Raw genomic sequence first — 17,881 nt, 5'->3', positions numbered from 1 at the left:
AGGCTGTTACAAAAGGTTTGCACTTTTCTGACAATAAACCAGACTAGTAAAATTGTAAAATGTATTGGATAGATAAATATTATTATTATTACTATTATCATTATTTAGATCCTGTCATAACAATTTTAGGGTCTCCACAAGGTCATTCTCAAATGGAGCAGAATTTGGAAATTACATCCACGATACTTATTCCGCGGCTGCTCTGCAAAGGATAAGTGTTGGAATTAGTCAGGAATCAGTAGGAAATGCAGAGAAAAGCTTATTGACTTTTAATGAAACAAAATACAAATGACCATATAAACGCAGATAAGATTTGCAATTAAAAGGTGTTACTGACGTGGGGCAGAATGCTCATACCTCCAAAACCATAAATTTCAAGGAAACCAAAAAAAAAAAACAACACACATTTGTTGAACCATTAACATCATTTTCAACACTATACAGTAATACTTCGCTATATCATGGTTCACTTATTGCGGATTCAGTGCACTGGGGAATTTTTGGGGGAATGATCAGTTGAGTGCAGTGACTCTCCTGCACATCTTTGGTTCAGTTAGCATTGCTGACTATTTGACTATAATGTGGCAAAATGACTTTCATAATGACAAAGTGGTTTTTTTACTTTGCAGAAAAGTAAACCTTACTAAGAAATTTCAACTCACACAATTGTTAAGTTGCCAACTTGCTTAGTAATGCAGTGAACACAACAAGCCACAGTGAGAGTTTCATTAAATAAATTCACAAATACCAACCTAGCCTGATTTACAGTATAGCTAATGCACACACTTATAACAATATGGAACTGGTTGGGCAAAAAAAATGCAAGTAAAAAGCAACATTTAGCTTGATTTTCTACAACCACGTCAACGTGGGTCGACCTTCTGCCACTCAAGATAAGCAAACCCAAGTTTTAAAGGTATGTGCTTGTTTAGAGTTTGTGGATGGCGACCTTAATTCAATTTCAATATCTTAATCACACATATTGAAATTGAATTCCATATATAACACTTTAAAATTTAGAGAAATACACAGTAAATCATTGGTTGCTACTTAGCAGGTTCTGTTTATTGTGGCGTTTCTGCAACATAAACCCAGCGATAAAAGAGGCATGACTTGTAATGGGTCAATAATTTGTAACACTCACACATGGGGACTGACCAACAGTATTGATTTGCGTAAAAATTTGAAATTTACCAAATTTGGACATAGGAGGTTTTCGGCCCAACGCCTGCGCTACATTGACGTGACACAGTGGACAACTGGTTAGCACATCTGTTTCACAGTTCAGAGGTTGTGCGTTCAAATCTGGGCTCTGGTCTACCTGTGTGGCTTTTCTACATCTACCCCAGTTGTCTCCTACATTCCAAAAGCATGCATGGTTGGTTAATTGAAGATTCGTAATTGTTCTTAGATGTGCGTGTGAGTGGTTGTTTGTCTATATGTGTCCTGCGATTGGCTGGCGACCAGTTCAAGGTGTACCCAGCCTCTCGTCCAAAGTCAGCTGGGATAGGCTCCAGCACACTTTTGACCCTAATAAGGATATAAGCGGTACAGAAAATGGAGGGAATGAAGTATATATTAAAATGTGTTTTCCAACATATGATCCCAAATACAAAATGGGTAAAATGGTAAAACAATGTCAAATTAAATAGGAAAGCAGAAATACAGTATTTACTACAGTTTTTTTTGTCAAATTCTTTGCAGACAATTCTAAAATTGCAAATTGCAAATTAACCTGGTCAACTGAATTTCCTTTTTAAATTAACCAAGCAAAAGTATTTTGGGGAAATTAAAACAGAGAACCTTTCGGTTCAGACACCAGAAAGGACATTTAATATCTTAGCAAGAAAAAAATCTTCAATTTGACGCAACACATTTTGTGTTTGCTTTGAGGAGGCTGTGCCTCATTTTCATTCTCCAGTGAAGGTTGGATTGGTCACAGTAGTGGTAGCATTCTGGAACAGTGGATTGTCTGCCTGTCAACAGAGAAGTGAAAATGTTAAGCCAGGTGCACACCGATCGACGTACCTGAACTCTACAGAACAGGACAATGGCCAACAAATTATATGCCAACAACTCGCTGCAACAAAAAATTGCATTATCATTTGGAAACAACGTATCGAAGCGCCCAAGGGGGGCCTCACCATCTAGGGAACTCTGTACAGTGCTCCATTAAGGGCAGCACCGCCACTGATTGTGGTGGTATATAAATGTAAACTATTTTCAATATTATCAGAATGACATAAAACAGCTTATTTAATGAAAAATACTATACTATTCGAAATCCATAATATAACTGTTATTGAATAAAACATGCAATGTAAAGTATGCAATGTAATGTACAATCCTGTAAATGGGAATAGATGACCAAGTCTCACCTTTGCCCATTTGGATTTCTTCTTTTCATTTTCAAACTTCCTGAACTCTTTCAGATCCTTCATGTAGATAAGCAGTTTAATCAGCATTAACAACAAGATGCCGATGAGTGCCACCGATGCAATTGAACCCCCGATGATAGCCATGACACTGGGTAGTTCTGGACAGTCTGGAGCAAGACAAATGATATAGGTTTTACATGTACAATTTAAACAAAAAAGCTATTTTGGAGGATATGTGTATTGGATTGCAAAAAATGCACCCTCAATACTTGTATGCACAAGAAGGCAGCATTCATACTGTTCATGCAGATGTTGACATAGCTAGTTAGCTAACCAAAAGTGCCACAAGGAAAGGATTGCAGAGCAAACGGACCATTTTGTCTTATTTTGTAAGCTTTCATGACCAAGACTGTTGCCAGGGATTTGGGCCCCATACATCCATCCGCCCGCTGATACACAGATATGCAATAAATAGAGCAGTACCAGCAGGATAATGAGTATCACAAAAATATAAATAAAAAAATCACAATTGACATGTTTTGAGGCGGTTGTTAGTTTGATGACTGATTGATGCTTGATGCTCCAAATGGGAACAGAGGACCTGTCTGAAACTGTCTGAAACTCTTGTGCTAAACAATGGTGCTTTGACATGTGGGATATCCCATTTTCCCTTCAGTGCTGAAATAATGACAGGAGATAGCCCCCAAGAGATACACAGGATTTGAGTGAATCTAGTAGGAGAACACCAAATTTCACTAATGACTAACAAAAACGGATAAATTGTTTTTTAATGTTTTTGGCCAGATTTTGAAACAATACAATACTGGGTAAAAGGTCAAAGTCTCGATTAGATTTCTCGTGCTATTTCAGTCGTTTTCTTAATACAGTACACAAACATAGGAAATATGTTTACAGCATTAACACTGTACACATTGTTCCATCCATCCATCCATTTTCTTTACTGCTTATCCTCACTTGGGTTGCGGGCTGCTGAAGCATATCCCAGCTATCTTCAGGCAGGAGGGGGGGTACACCCTGAACTGGTCGCCAGCCAATCGCAGGGCACAAACAAACAAACAACCATTCGTACTCACATTCACAGATATGGGTAATTTAGAGTCCTCAATCAACCTACCACTCATGTTTTTGGGATGTGGGAGGAAACCGGAGTGCCCGGAGAAAACCCACCCAGGCACGAGGAGAACATGCAAACTCCACACAGGCGGGGCTGGGATTTGAACCCCGGTCCCCAGAACTGTGAGGCAGATGTGCTCACCAGTCGTCTACCAGTCGTCTTTGTTACATCCATCCATCCATCCATTTTCTGAGCCGCTTTTAATGGTGTTGTGACTCAGATGCTAACGTGTGCCTTTTTTGATTGAAATTACTGCAGCTATGAATTCTTCCCCTTCAGGATACTGTTCATTGAAACACATTTAATTAATAACTGATAATGAGTGATGTGGTGTAAAGGGTAAGTATACACCCTGCAACCAGAGGGCCGTGGGTTCGTATACCTGCCCGAGCACGTCGTTGTTGTGTTCGATCTTCAAAGTATTCGGCCCACCGACTCACAACGTCCCGAGTTTAGGTCAGCAGCACCCTGTCCCCGCTATACACAGTGTTGACAGTGCACTGCTTCTCCTTCCTGAGACACCGGATGTTGGACCAAAATTTCCTTGATGCCGTCCGGAAGTCCTTATCCTCACCGAACTCCTCCCATGCCTGTTTTTTTTCCTCAGCAACCACCAAAGCTATATCAGCTGCCTCTGGCCGTCCACAGGTCAAAAAGGACCGATAGGACTCCCTCTTTAGCTTGATGTCATCCCTCACAGCTGGTGTCCACCAACGGGTTCGGAGACAGGCACCGACCACCTTATGGCCACAGCTCTGGTCGGCCGCCTCTATAATGGGTGCATGGAACATGGCCTACTCGGATGTCCCCCGCCTCACCCGGGACATGGGCCAAGTTCTGCTGGAAGTGAGAGTTGAAACTGCTTCTGACAGGGGACCCTGCCATACGTTGCCAGCAAACCTTCACGACATGTTTGGGTCTGCCAGGTCGGACCGGCATCCTCCCCCACCATCAGAGCCGACTCACCACCAGGTGTTGATCAGTTGACAGTTCTGCCCCTCTCTTCACCTGAGTGTCCAAGACATGCAGCCGCAAGTCCGAGAACACGACCACAAAGTTGATCATTGAACTGGGACCCAGGGTGACCTAGTGTCAAGTGTGCATATGGACACCCTTTTGTTTGCAAATGGTGTTCGTTATGGGCACTCTGTGACGAGCACAGAAGTCCAATAACAAAGCAGTGCTCGGGTTCAGATCAGGGGGAGCGATTCCTCCTAATCATGTCCCTCCAGTTTTCATTGTCATCGGACTTGTGGCCGCATGTCTTGGACACTCGAGTGAAGAGAGGGGCAGAACTGTCAACCGATCACCACCTGGTGGTGAGTTGGCTGCTGGGGGAAGATGCCGGTCTGAACTGGCAGACCCAAACATATTGTGAGGGTCTGTTGAGAACGTCTGGCAGATTCCCCTGTCAGAAGGAGCTTCAACTCCCACCTCTGACAGAACTTCACCCACGTCCTGGGGGAGGTGGGGGACACTGAGTCCAAGTGGACCATTTTCTGTGCCTTCATTGTTGAGGTGGCCGACCGGTGCTGTGCCCATAAGGTTGTCGGTGCTTGTCGTGAAGGCAATCCCCGAACCCTTTGATAGACAGCAGCGGTAAAGGATGCCGTCAAACTGAAGGAGTCCTATCGGGACTTTTTGGCCTGTGGGACTCCGGAGGCAGATGATGGGTACCGGCTGGCCAAGCGTAACGCAGCTTTGGTGGTCGCTGAGGCAAAAATGTGGATGTGGGAGGAGTTCGGTGAGGCCATGGAAAACGACTTCTGGACGTCTCAGGAGGGTAAAACAGTCCACCGTCAACACTGTGTATAGTGGGCACGGTCCGCTGCTGACCTTAACTCGGGACGTTGTGGGTGTGTTCCAACTATAAGGGGGTCACACTCCTGAGCCTCCCTGGTAAGGTCTATTCATGGGTTCTGGAGAGGAGGGTTCATCAGGAAGTCAAATCTCAGTTTCAGGAGGAGGAGTGTGGTTTTCGTCCTGCCTGTGGAACATTGAACTAGCTCTACACCTTCAGAAGTCTCCTCTAGGGTGCATGGGAGTTTGAAATCAGCTCCTCCAAATCTGAGGCCATGGTCCTCAGTCGGAAAAGGGTGGAGTGCCCTCTCTTGGTCAGGGAGGCGATCCTGCCGCAAGTGGAGGGGCTCAGAGTCCAGCCGTTGCTCCTCCGCATCGAGAGGAGCCATTTGAGGTGGCTCGGGCATCTGGTTAGGATGCTCCCCGGATGCCTCCCTGGTTAGGTGTTCTGGGCACGTCCCACCGGAAGGAGGCCCAGGGGACGACCCAGGACACGCTAGAGAGACTACGTCTCTCGGCTGGCCTGGGAACGCCTCGGGATCCCCCCGGAAGAGATGGACGAATGTGACTGGGGAGAGGGAAGTCTGCTTAAGCTGCTGCCTCAGCGCCCCGACCTCGTATAAGTGGAAGAAAAAGAATGGCTGGATGGATATTAATATTTTGCTGTTTGTAAATACCTGGAGTCACTCTCTTTAAAAACTAAAGTCCAAGTCCGAAATCTTGGTGTTCTGATAGATTCTGACCTGACTTTCAACAGTCATATCAAATCAATTACTAAAACTGCCTTCGACCATCTGAAGAACATATCCAGAGTGAAGGCCTGCATGTGTCAAGCAGACCAGGAGAAGCTCATCCATGCTTTTATCTCAAGTAGACTTGACTGTTCTAATGGTCTTCTGACTCGACTCCCTAAAAAGAGCATTAAACAGCTGCAGCTCATTCAGAATGCTGCGGCTCGGGTTCGGCTCGGGTGCACAGAGTCCAAAGCAAACATGGTGAAGCAGCATTCAGCTATTATGCTGCACACAAATGGAATAAGTTGCCAACAGAAGTGACATCAGCCCCAAGTGTGCATGTTTTTAAGTCCACGTTACAAACTTTTCTTTTTTCCCATGCTTTTTAGAGCATTTCCACTTTTAAATTATATTTCTTGCACTATATGCTGTTTTAATTGTATTTTTTCTCTCTCTTTGTTTTAAATGTTTATAAGATGTTTTTTTTTTCTTTGTTTTTAAATTATTTTAATCATGTAAAGCACATTGAGTCTTTATGTCTTTATATCTCCAGTGTTCTCTGTCAATTGACTGTCTGTTGTCGTACTAGAGCGGCTCCAACTACCGGAGACAAATTCCTTGTGTGTTTTTGGACATAGTTGGCAAATAAAGATGATTCTGATTTTGATTCTGAGTGACCTTGTGTATGAAATGCGCTATATAAATAAATTTGCTTTGCTAATATTATTATTATCCACTGGTGACAGCTATAAGTGAATGAGCTCAGAAGAAGAAGAAGAATCACCTTTCATTGTCATGAACATGCATGCATGCACATGAAATTTGTTCTCTGCATTTAACCCATCACAATGAATACATACACATGTTAGTGGAACACACTGGAGCAGGTGGCAGCTGAAGCGCCCGGGGAGCATTTCTGGGTATCAGTGACTTGCTCAAGGAAACCACAGCCGTGAGTCCAGGGAATGTTGGAGGATGGTCCAGTCGGGGTCTTGAACCTAGGTCCCCAAGGGTGGCATGATCTTAACCATTGGGCCACGGCTGCCCAGCTTATGGTCCATGGTGTGAATTTATGGATAAAGGTCACTCTATAACCTCCATCTTTATGTAAACTACTACGACTACTTCCTCGCCCTCTCTTTCAAACAAACTCGTCTGTTCACATTACCAGAGTTCTCTATTTTGTAACTGTGTGACCTGCTAGTGAGGACAGCCTCTCACATGGAACAGAAGTAGCGGGGTTAATCAGATACTTGCGGGCCAGGACAGACAGATGTGGATGAGTGCCTGCTCAACTGGACCACCACTGGTGTGGGCAGTCTGTTTTGCTGATGGTGGATTCTTCTTTGCACAAATCCAAGGCCCTGCTACACAACCTTCCTCGTCTGAATCTGAGTCTGAAAAAACTGAAGAGAGAGAGGAGTTTTTTTCCTTTGCTGGCTCCTGTGTGGTGGTATCCTTACACTGCTCCTGCAGTAAGGCCTCAAGGCTGGTCCAAACCTCGTTGAGCTCTCCCCTTGCAACACATTTCAAATCGTTAAAGCATGGGTCAAGCATAGTGGCCATCTTGAGCTATTCATCATTGAATGTAGCTACATGTTGGGATAAGTCCTTTGTGAAGGCTGTCTTGAATTTCACAGTGTCGATTGAGCCATCATCTGAGACCTCCATGGTGCGGTACAGGTGACGGAGAGCAGGGAAAACCACTGAACATGAGACATATGTCTCACCTCCAAGGAGTTCATTCACAAATATACAGTAGACAATTCAGGAAAGTTAATAAATTATTTAATCCACAAAGTGAATGTCAAATATAGAGGTTTTTAAATAAAAATAAATGCCATTCATTTTTATTTATTTTGTATTTTTTTATTTAAATTTGTTTTTACCTGCGTTGGCTCAAGGACAATCGCCAGCTTTTGCCGCTTTAGCAGCTCTGGTGGATTTAATATGACAAGCTTGTGCTTCTGTTTGTCTAAAGCAGTAAAAACAGCCTCTTGATTCTTCAGCAGACAAGAGATCATTTCCCGCATTGAATTCCACCTTGTGGCTACATCCTGCATGAGTGGCTTATATTCTTGCCCCAGTCTTGATAGCTCCTGGTGTAGTTACTCTGCAGAGCTGTGTTTAAAGTGACCCACTCTCTTGAGACATTTTGCTAATGCATTACAAAAAACACTATCAGCAAGGCTCTTTGCAAGATGTGAGCAATACAAGGCATGTGTTGGCATGTATCGGAGGTGTCTTGCTGCAGCTATCATTGTTCGTCTGCTCCAATTGTTCAGCATAGTGTCTTCTGCACAGCCAGGGCAAAAGACTGTCGATGCCATGTCCCGTCTGTGACATCAACAATGCGTGCAGTGACGCCAACGTAATTTGTATTACTAACGGAGGTCCAATGATCCCCAGTCAGAGCCACATAGAGCTTTCTGCAATGCATCCAATTTTGCTTGCTTTTCGGTGTCATAAAGTTGTTGAATTTTGCCTGAGTCTTTCTACATGGTAGTTGAAAACTTGTAGCACATTTTCTAAACGTCTTCTACTCTTAATAGTTGTCCAGAGCTTTGCCAGTGAATTTGTGATTTTCTTCCATGTTGACTAACAAGTTTTGGTCCTGAATCCGGTCGCTTGTTCGAGTTTGGTTTGCCGATAAGTCTGAGGAACTCGTACCATGACTGCTACCGCTAACAGTTTTTTTTGTGCTTGCTTCGACATGCTTTCCATTTAGATGGTACTGATGGCACGCAAAATCCTTTTTGCATAATCTGCACAAAACCACGCTTTTATCGTGGCTTTCATCGTGGCTTCCATCGGATAATTTTTTTAAAAAATTAAATTAAATTTGCCTCCTAACAATTCCGATTCCTCCATTGTGTTAGCCATTAGCCGCATAGAGATATGGTTAGCCAAGCTCTGACGTGTGCGTCAGTGTAATCGGTGTACCAGGATAGGGTTAGTGCATTGAGAGACAGAGGTCCCGCGTTTGTTTGGAAAGCAAACTGTGATTAAAATGCATCAATAATTTTGACGCACTAATTTTTTTGTTAATAATTAATCGTGATTAATGCGTTAAACCCCGCCACTAGTTGCTTCACAATGTAAACAGCTTACACAATACAGCGCAGACTAAAAGCAAAGCAGTGTGAGAAAAAGAACGAAGGATGGACACAAGAGACCGAAGTTTTTTGAGAAACTTGTTGGTAGTAACAGCATAGTAACAGTAACTCTGGACCCCAGCTAACAGCATAAAGTCCCATGCTACTACTAACTAGCTTGTCAATTACCGTGGACCCCCCACATACGGGTTGGCACCCATGGACTCACCTGTCCACGGATTAAAAAAAAATTTTTTTTTCCCATTTTTCTTCCATCCATCCAGCCATCCATTTTCTATACCGATTATCCCCACTAGGGTCACGGGGGTGCTGGAGCCTATCGTAACTAACTGTGGGTGAGAGGCGGGGTACACCTTGAACTGGTCTCGAGCCAATCGCAGGGCATTTGTTTTTATTTCTGTTTTTTATTTGTATTTTTTGGAAAGGATCAACACCAAAAACTCTTATTGGTGGTTTATTCCCCCCTATTCAAAAATCTTTTGGGTAATTTTTTTTTTTTAGGGCGACTTAAGAACATTTTAGTAGGACTGAAGCCCCCTAAAATAGGCAGACCAACGCAACTGAATGACACACACACAATCACTAACTTTACTCTTCTTATTCATACTAGGGTAAATTTAGATTCTATGTGACGCTATCTGGTGTATTGCAAAATGTTCACTCCAACGGAATGCTGTAGGCGTATCAAAGTATGAGGGCAAGGTCCTTCAGAACATTCTAAACGTACAGATCTATATTCATGGACATATAAATTAGCCCTTATGGTGCCCATGTACATGAGACGAGGAGAAAGGGTTTGGACATTCAGAGGAACATGAACCAGAAGCAATTGTATTTTTGCATTGTAAGTTTTATTTTAGCAACAATTTATGTATTTGTGGGGAGATTGTCATGTATCCAAACAGGACCAGGAACTTTCTATACTGCTTCTCCTGATTATGGTAACGGGTGAGGCAGGGGTACACACTGGTCGCCAGCCAATCGTAGGGTATTGGTTAAATATAATCATTATATATTATATTTCACAATGTGATTTGATACAGATTTTAAATCAACATTTTGATGATGGTAAATCATGCTTTTATTTAATTGCCTTTATATGTATTTAAATTTGGCACAAACGAGCCTTCAATTTATAAGGTGATCATATTTTTAAAGTGATTTTAATATCACATTTGTAAAGTCTTTGAACAGTGAGGATTGGCTTTCACATTAGCACCGTTTCGTGAATTTGAACCAACTCCTTTGTTGATGCAGTTCAGTTGGATAGGTGTGAACACATCAAATGAACTCTGGCGTGGACCCCAGACATTCCTGTGGCCTAAACAGTTTATGTGGTTGTTTAGGGCCACAACCGTTAGAGGGGGCCACATTTCTATGCTGTTAGCTCCACACCATAGACATACCGTTACTGGTATGAACAGTTCACAAGCTGCCGTCGTAGCTTATTTAATTACAGTGGGTACGCAAAGTTTTCAGACCCCCTTAAATTTTTCACTCTTTGTAATATTGCAGCCATTTGTTAAAATTAAGTTAATTTTTTTCCTCATTAATGTACACGCAGCACCCCATAATGACAGAATTTGTTTAGCTGATTTATTAAAAAAGAAAAACTGAAATATCACACAGCTATAAGTATTCAGACCCTTTGCTGTGACACTCATATTTAACTCGGGTGCTGTCCATTTCTTCTGATCATCCTTAAGATGGTTCTACACCTTCATCAGAGTCCAACAGTGTTTTATTATACTGACTGGACTTGATTAGGAAAGCCACACCCCTGTCTATATAAGACCTTACAGCTCACAGTGCATGTCAGAGCAAATGAGAATCATGAGGTCAAAGGAACTGCCTGAAGAGCTTAGAGAGAGTATTGTGGCAAGGCGCAGATCTGGCCAAGGTTACAAACATTTTTTGGCTGCACTTAATGTTCCTAAGAGCACGGTGGCCTCCATAATCCTTAAATGGAAGACGTTTGGGACGATCAGAACCCTTCCTAGAGCTGGCCGTCCGGCCAAACTGAGTAATTGGGGGGAGAAGAGCCTTGGTGAGAGAGGTAAAGAAGAACCCAAAGATCACTGTGGCTGAGCTCCAGAGATGCAGTCGGGAGATTGGCGAAAGTTCTAGAAAGTCAACCATCACTGCAGCCCTCCAGCAGTCGGGGCTTTATGGCAGAGTACCTCGACGGAAGTCTCTTCTCAGTGCAAGACACATGAAAGCCTACATGGAGTTTGCTAAAAAAAAACACCTGAAGGACTCCAAGATGGTGAGAAATAAGATTCTCTCGTCTGACGAGACCAAGATGGAATTTGTTGGCCTTAATTCTAACTGGCATGTGTGGAGAAAATCAGACACAACCTGGAGCTGAACACGCTCACGACTGTAGAGATGATCGTGGACTTTAGGAGGCATCCTTCGCCACAGCTGCCCCTCACGTTGTCCAGCTGCCTTGTGTCAACCGTCGAGACCTTCAAGTTCCTGGGAATTACAGTCTCTCAGGACCTGAAGTGGGTGACCAACATCAACTCCGTCCTCAAAAAGGCCCACCAGAGGAGAGAGAAAGCACGGCCTGCCACGGGAGCTGCTGAGGCAGTTCTACACAGCGGTCATCAAATCAGTCCTGTGTTCTTCCATCACAGTCTGGTTTGGTGCTGCTACAAAAAATGACAAACTCCGACTGCAACGGACAATCAAAACTGCTGAAAGGATTGTCGGTACCCCCCTACCCACCCTTAAGGACTTGCACGCTGCCAGAACTAAGACAAGAGCATGCAAAATCCTTCCGGACCCTCCGCATCCCGTCACCAGCTCCTTCCCTCAGGTAGGCGCTACCGATCAATCCAAACTAGAACTAGCAGACATTCCAACAGCTTCTTCCCTCTTGCAATCAACTTCTTAAACACCTAACCTACAATTCCATTACAACATGCTGGCATTTTTTTCACTTGAGTTCGTTGTCACATTTCTGTGGGGCCAATTATACATCACTCGTACACTCACTGTAGTTGTCTCGCCACGCTGCACTATTTGCATATCTGTTGTTGACCAATACTGGCCACTCATGCCAGAGTAGCATCTAATCCATTTGCACACAGATTGAGGAGTATCTGAAACATTTGCACAATCAACATTGTCCCAGAGTATCGCACTACTCGTCATTTTAAACCGCATACACGCCTTGAAGTCTCGCGCCCTTTGCACAATGGTCATTGCATCGGACTATTGCAATATTAGTCATTCGAACTGCTCTAAGTGCTAGAGGACTCTGCATCTTTTTGCACAATTGTCAAAAAAATAAAAACATTTACCGGCATTACCAGATTACCAGATAACTAGCAACCCTTTACTGCTCAGTGACTGTTTTTTTTTTTTTTTTTGTCAATGTCTTTATGTCTCAAAAGTGTTCTCTGTCAATTGACTGTCTGTTGTCGTACTAGAGCGGCTCCAACTACCGGAGACAAATTCCTTTTGTCTTTTTTGGACATACTTGGCAAATAAAGATGATTCTGATTCTAATATAGCCACTGCTCTTCTCTCTCCACACGAATGACTGCACCTCAACGCTCCGAGCTGTGAAACGCCTGAAGTTTGCAGATGACACCACAGTCATCGGCCTCATCAAAGACGGTGACGAGTCTGCATATCGACAGGAAGTGGAGCGGCTGGAGCTGTGGTGTGGCAGACACAACCTGGAGCTGAACACGCTCAAGACTGAAGAGATGATCGTGGACTTCAGGAGGCATCCTTGGCCACAGCTGCCCCTCACGCTGTCCAACTTCCCTGTATCAACTGTCGAGACCTTCAAGTTCCTGGGAATTACAGTCTCTCAGGACCTGAAGTGGGAGACCAACATCAACTCCATCCTCAAAAAGGCTCAGCTGAGGATGTACTTCCTGTGGCTTCTGAAGAAGCACGGCTTGCCACAGGAGCTGTCGAGGCAGTTCTACACAGCAGTCATCAAATCAGTCCTGTGTTCACCCATCACATTCTGGTTTGGTGCTGCCACAAAAAAAGACGAACTCCAAATGCAACGGACAGTCACAAATGCTGAAAGAAATTGTTGCTACCCCCCTACCTATCCTTGAAGACTTGCACGCTACCATAACTAAGACAAGAGCATGAAAGATCCTCTTGGACCCTCCCCATCCTCGTCACCACTTCTTCCAGCTCCATCCCTCAGGTAGGCACTATCGAACAATGCAAACTAAAACTAGCAGACATTCCAACAGCTTCTTCCCTCTTGCCAGTAACTTCTTAAACAGTTAACTTACAATTCCCTTGTAACATTTCTGTCTTGAGATTGTTGTCACATCTCTGTCGGGCCAATTATACATTATTCATACACTCATTGTGGTGGTCTCGACACTGGATTATTTGCATATCTTTACATTCATTCACATTTACTATATTTTTATGACAAACTTTTACAATATACTGCTAATTGTTGTTGGTGTTTTTTTTTTTTGAGGAACTGGAATAGATACATTGCATTTCCATTAATTTAAATGGGGAATTTTTTTGTGTGATAAGAGCATGGTCACAGAAAGAATTTAACTCTCAAGGCACCAATGTATTGTAGTGAACACGCCCTATGGGACATGTGTCGACGACACCCCCACAAGCTGATAACCTTTGCATTCCTGCCTTTTGACCCTCACGCGAGCCAGTCTGTTTCCACAAGACACAGGAAGTCTGGTTTATGTCACCTCAGCCATAAACTGGTCAAGAGTCCTCCCCCAGCCATTCTTACTGGTTTCTCCAACAAAGACCTTTTTTCTGCGGACTGATCTAATGACCAAGAATTTGGGAACCCCTCTTTTGAAATGTGACAGTTCAGGACCCTTGACATCAACGGATTTATTAGTTAGACAGGCTACAAATGGAACGAATAGTCACAGGCTTCCGCAGGAACTCGAATGGAGTACAATGGACCATCTGGGATCATTGGTGGAGCACGGGCGACACCCGCTGACGTGTAAGAGTCACTGCAAGCTTGAAATTAGTATCATAGTTACTGCGTTAAATGTCTATTTTGATATTTTACGAACTTTGCACGGATGCTCCCAGTGTATATCATGAAACCAATGTCACAGACTGTTTCTTTAAGGTCTGCTGTCAAATCTGTTTGTCAACCGAATGAGATGATTGTGCTTTACCTCAGACAACACAAAAATGTTACATCATGCAAATTAAGTGTTCTTAGCCACCAAATATGGTTGAAACACTTATTGCATAGATTAGCCATGCTGTGTGAGACAATTCAAAAGCTGGGAATTGATTTCTCACTTTACATCCACTGGTTTTGGACCACAGATAATTCTAGAGTGAAATTCAATATCAGAGATTTGGTCTGTCCTTCCCGCTCTGGCCTTTTGGGGCAACCCCGCTTTTTCTTGGTACAAGAGACTGAAGCCTTTTGTTCTCTGCCTCTTGCTTCCTGCTCCGCCAAAGACGCTGGCTCCCAGCCAAAAAGCCCCACTCCTCACCACGAGGGGGGGAGGAGAGCCAAAACGGGTTAGCCCCGGCCAAATCTTCCTTGCCGCGCCGACAATCACTGACCACCGAGTTATTCTGCCAACTCCCCAACTACACTTTTGTGTGAGGGTGAGCAGTGTTGCCACAGTTACCTTGAAAAATAACTTAGTTACTTTACTTATTACTTGAGCTTAAAAGTAACTTAGTTACTTTACTGATTACTTGATTTCAAAAGTAACTAAGTTAGAAAAAAAGTAACTTTTTAGTTACTTTCAGAAGCTGTCAAGTGGCAGGAATATCACTTATCCACAGTACAAAAAAAGCAGTAGCTTAACCATATACATTATGTGGTAATGTACGCCACACAAGTTACAGAATGATGTCATCAACATGAACAAATAACTTAAATATTAGTGTAGTTGAAGCCACATTAGATGAGTAACTTAGTGCAGACCTGACATGCCAAATAGCCACCTAAATGTAAACAAGAACATCATTCTCAGTACACTTCTTGAAAGACTCTTAACTGATAGATAGACAGAAAGACAGACACAGATTGTGGTAACCCTGCTGATTGTGTGGGGGTCCATGAAGGCAATTGTGTGTGTGTGTGTATGTATAGTGTAGAAGAAGAAGAATCACTTTTATTGTCATGAACATGCATGGATGCACACAAAATTTGTTCTCTGCATTTTACCCATCACAGTGAACGCACACACTGTTGGGGATGTTGGCGGATGGTCTGGTCGGGGGTCTTGAAACTAGGTAACCCACGGTGGCTGGCGATGATCGGTTGCCCCAGCGAACCTTAGTATTGTCCTCTTGAGAGAAACTCGAAGTAGTGACTGAATTTCCAGCTTGAGTATGCCAATCCCTCATCCCCGTCCATTGTGTTTGTGCTGCTGGCTGCCTGGGTACAATGTGCATTACGTCACGTGATGTCATTGCCCCAGATGGCTCCGTTTATAAATATGTCGCCTTTTTTTCGACATTGTAGTTAGTCATTTTAGTTAGGGATAGTTAAGAATATAGTGTGTTTCCTTTGTTTTATTAGTCATTGCTAAAACAAAGGCTGAAAATTGGTCTACACTTATGACATGCACTGTGACTGAATCAAGTGTCTTGTTAATTGACTTGCCTCATGTTCCCAAGCACTGTAGTCTGTTAATGATAATTATCTGTTGTCTAAGATGGAATAGCATATTTCAGAATCAAAAACTTATTACGCTCTGGATCTCATAAACAAAAAAGTAACTATTGGTATAGATATCAAAGTCACTGAAACTGTAACTGTACTTATATAAAAAGGAACGCGTTAGATTACTTATGACGCATTTTTGGAGTAACCCGTTACCGGCATCGTTGAGGGTGAGTCACCACCAAGAGGAATCGGGCAGGAAGGATTTGCGTGCTTTTTCTCTGGGGACGTGGCGAACACTCTACCCTTGCTTTTTTCTTTTTCCTCCTTTTTCTTCAAATCAACCTGTCGACGCCTGTGCTTCGCCATTGGAAGGATTGACCCGCCTGCCTATTTGTGTTCTGCCCAATGTGAGTACAACTTCCTGATTACCAAGTACAAATTGGTGCATAATTGGGCTTAAACTAGCGGGCACCTAATTCCCAGCTCGAGCATCGCTCACTGCACATCCATTCATCCCAAACTTATGGCACGAGTTCAGCCTTCGTTACGAATGTTTATCTGTAGCTTTTCGTAGTAAAGTCCCTCTGCATTGTTTCCCCAACTTCCCCTGTAGAGTAAATAAAATTTTATCTAAAAAGTCACGTCCTGTTGTCTACTTTGTGTGTTTGAGTGAAACAGTAAAACCGCTGTAATCGAGAACTATTATTTCATCCATGTAGTGAGCCTTCTAAAGTACTGAGGTTTTTCGTCACTTTTCCTAAAAGTTAACAACGTAAAAAGAGATGTTGTACCCTACACGAGACAAATATAATTAGATTATAACCTTCTGAAGTTCGTTGGATCACGCCGGAAGTTGAAATAGGCGTCTAACTCCAGACTTTCCTTTCCCCCAAATTACTTAAACTTTTATCCAAACCCAATATACGCTACAGTATCTCTAATCCCACACAATTTGTCGTGACATAGGTGCAACTTTTGTGCATATTTTATGCATATATACATTTTTGGGAAAGGGTGGTATAAATTTGCTAGAGGAGACTGGTACCTTAATTGACTGTAACAGAAAAGACAATCACACCGCCCCAGTTTCCGGCTGTTATTTGGAATTCTCGGAACAGTTCATCACATGTCCTAAAAACATTATTGTTAAATAGTTGTTGTAGGTGCTTAATTCCATGTTGTTCCCATGAACTAAATGAAGGGGTATATTATTAATTTTGAAAGCTGGATTATGCCAGATTGGAGAGAGCATACTGGGACCTAATTGAGATCCTGTCGATTCTAAACTTTGCCACCACGCCATTAAGGTGGATGCGATTATTGGATTCTTGAAACATTTATGGCGTTTAAGACTAGTAGAAATAAATGGGAGTTTTGGTAGCTTGATGTTGTTGCAGTATGTTTGTTCCAATTCTAGCCAAGAATCACACTTCTCACTGTGGTGCAACCATTTGATGAGGTATTGTAATTGGTTAGCGAAATAATAGTGTTTAAAGTTGGGACCATTTAGGTCTCCCTCCTGTTTAGTTTTCTGAAGAGTAGATACTGATTCTGTTTTTCTTATTTTTTCAATAAAAATGTATTCCAGCAGAATCTAAGGTTTGAAACCATTAAAATGTGGGCTTAAATTGACTCATTGAAGATAAATAATTTATTTGAGGTAAGGTTTAAATTTTTATTGTAGCTATTCTTTCCAGTAATGATATAGGCAAGTTATTCCAGCATCTTAAATCATAGCTCTGTCAGTTTTGACGAACTATTGATACCTAAATACATAATGTTTCATTGTGGTTGATTACTATTTTTTACATTTGAGCGCTCTGTTAGGGCATTTAGCGTAAGGTTAAAATCACCTCTGATAATAATTGTAGAAGTGGCTGACAAGTTTAACAAGTGTGAAAAGAGGATGTGAAAAAAGGCTGGATTATCCTTATTTGGAGCGTATACATTGACAACTGTATAAAGCTTGTTAAATATCGTAGCCTGTATAATTATATATCGGCCTTCTGGATCTACTACTGTACTATTTATTGTAAAAAGTATTCTTTTATGGACTAGTAATGATACTTCTCTTTGTCTCCAGTTATAAAAGGCCGAGATAA

At 42.6% G+C, this 17,881-nt stretch overlaps 1 protein-coding gene across 3 annotated transcripts in view; it reads right to left on the bottom strand.

Annotated features, from left to right (window-relative positions):
- Positions 1-246: 246 nt before the first annotated feature.
- The window catches only part of itgb2 (integrin, beta 2), an 82,991-nt gene continuing 65,356 nt past the window's right edge, over positions 247-17,881 (bottom strand). For 2 of the 3 annotated variants that reach the window (XM_061691650.1, XM_061691653.1), the window contains 2 exons: positions 2,379-2,545; positions 247-1,976 (listed from right to left, as the gene is read on the bottom strand). In XM_061691650.1, coding sequence (XP_061547634.1) covers positions 1,911-1,976; positions 2,379-2,545 — 233 coding nt within the window. In that variant the 3' untranslated portion in view covers positions 247-1,910. Of the gene's footprint in view, positions 1,977-2,378; positions 2,546-5,050; positions 15,549-17,881 lie in introns of those variants that run through there. The other variant, XM_061691651.1, reaches the window with a different exon arrangement.

The sequence above is a fragment of the Phycodurus eques genome, chromosome 12, assembly GCF_024500275.1.
Source record: "Phycodurus eques isolate BA_2022a chromosome 12, UOR_Pequ_1.1, whole genome shotgun sequence".
In the NCBI taxonomy this organism is placed as follows: domain Eukaryota; kingdom Metazoa; phylum Chordata; class Actinopteri; order Syngnathiformes; family Syngnathidae; genus Phycodurus; species Phycodurus eques.
This window is presented reverse-complemented; position numbering and strand designations above follow the sequence as displayed.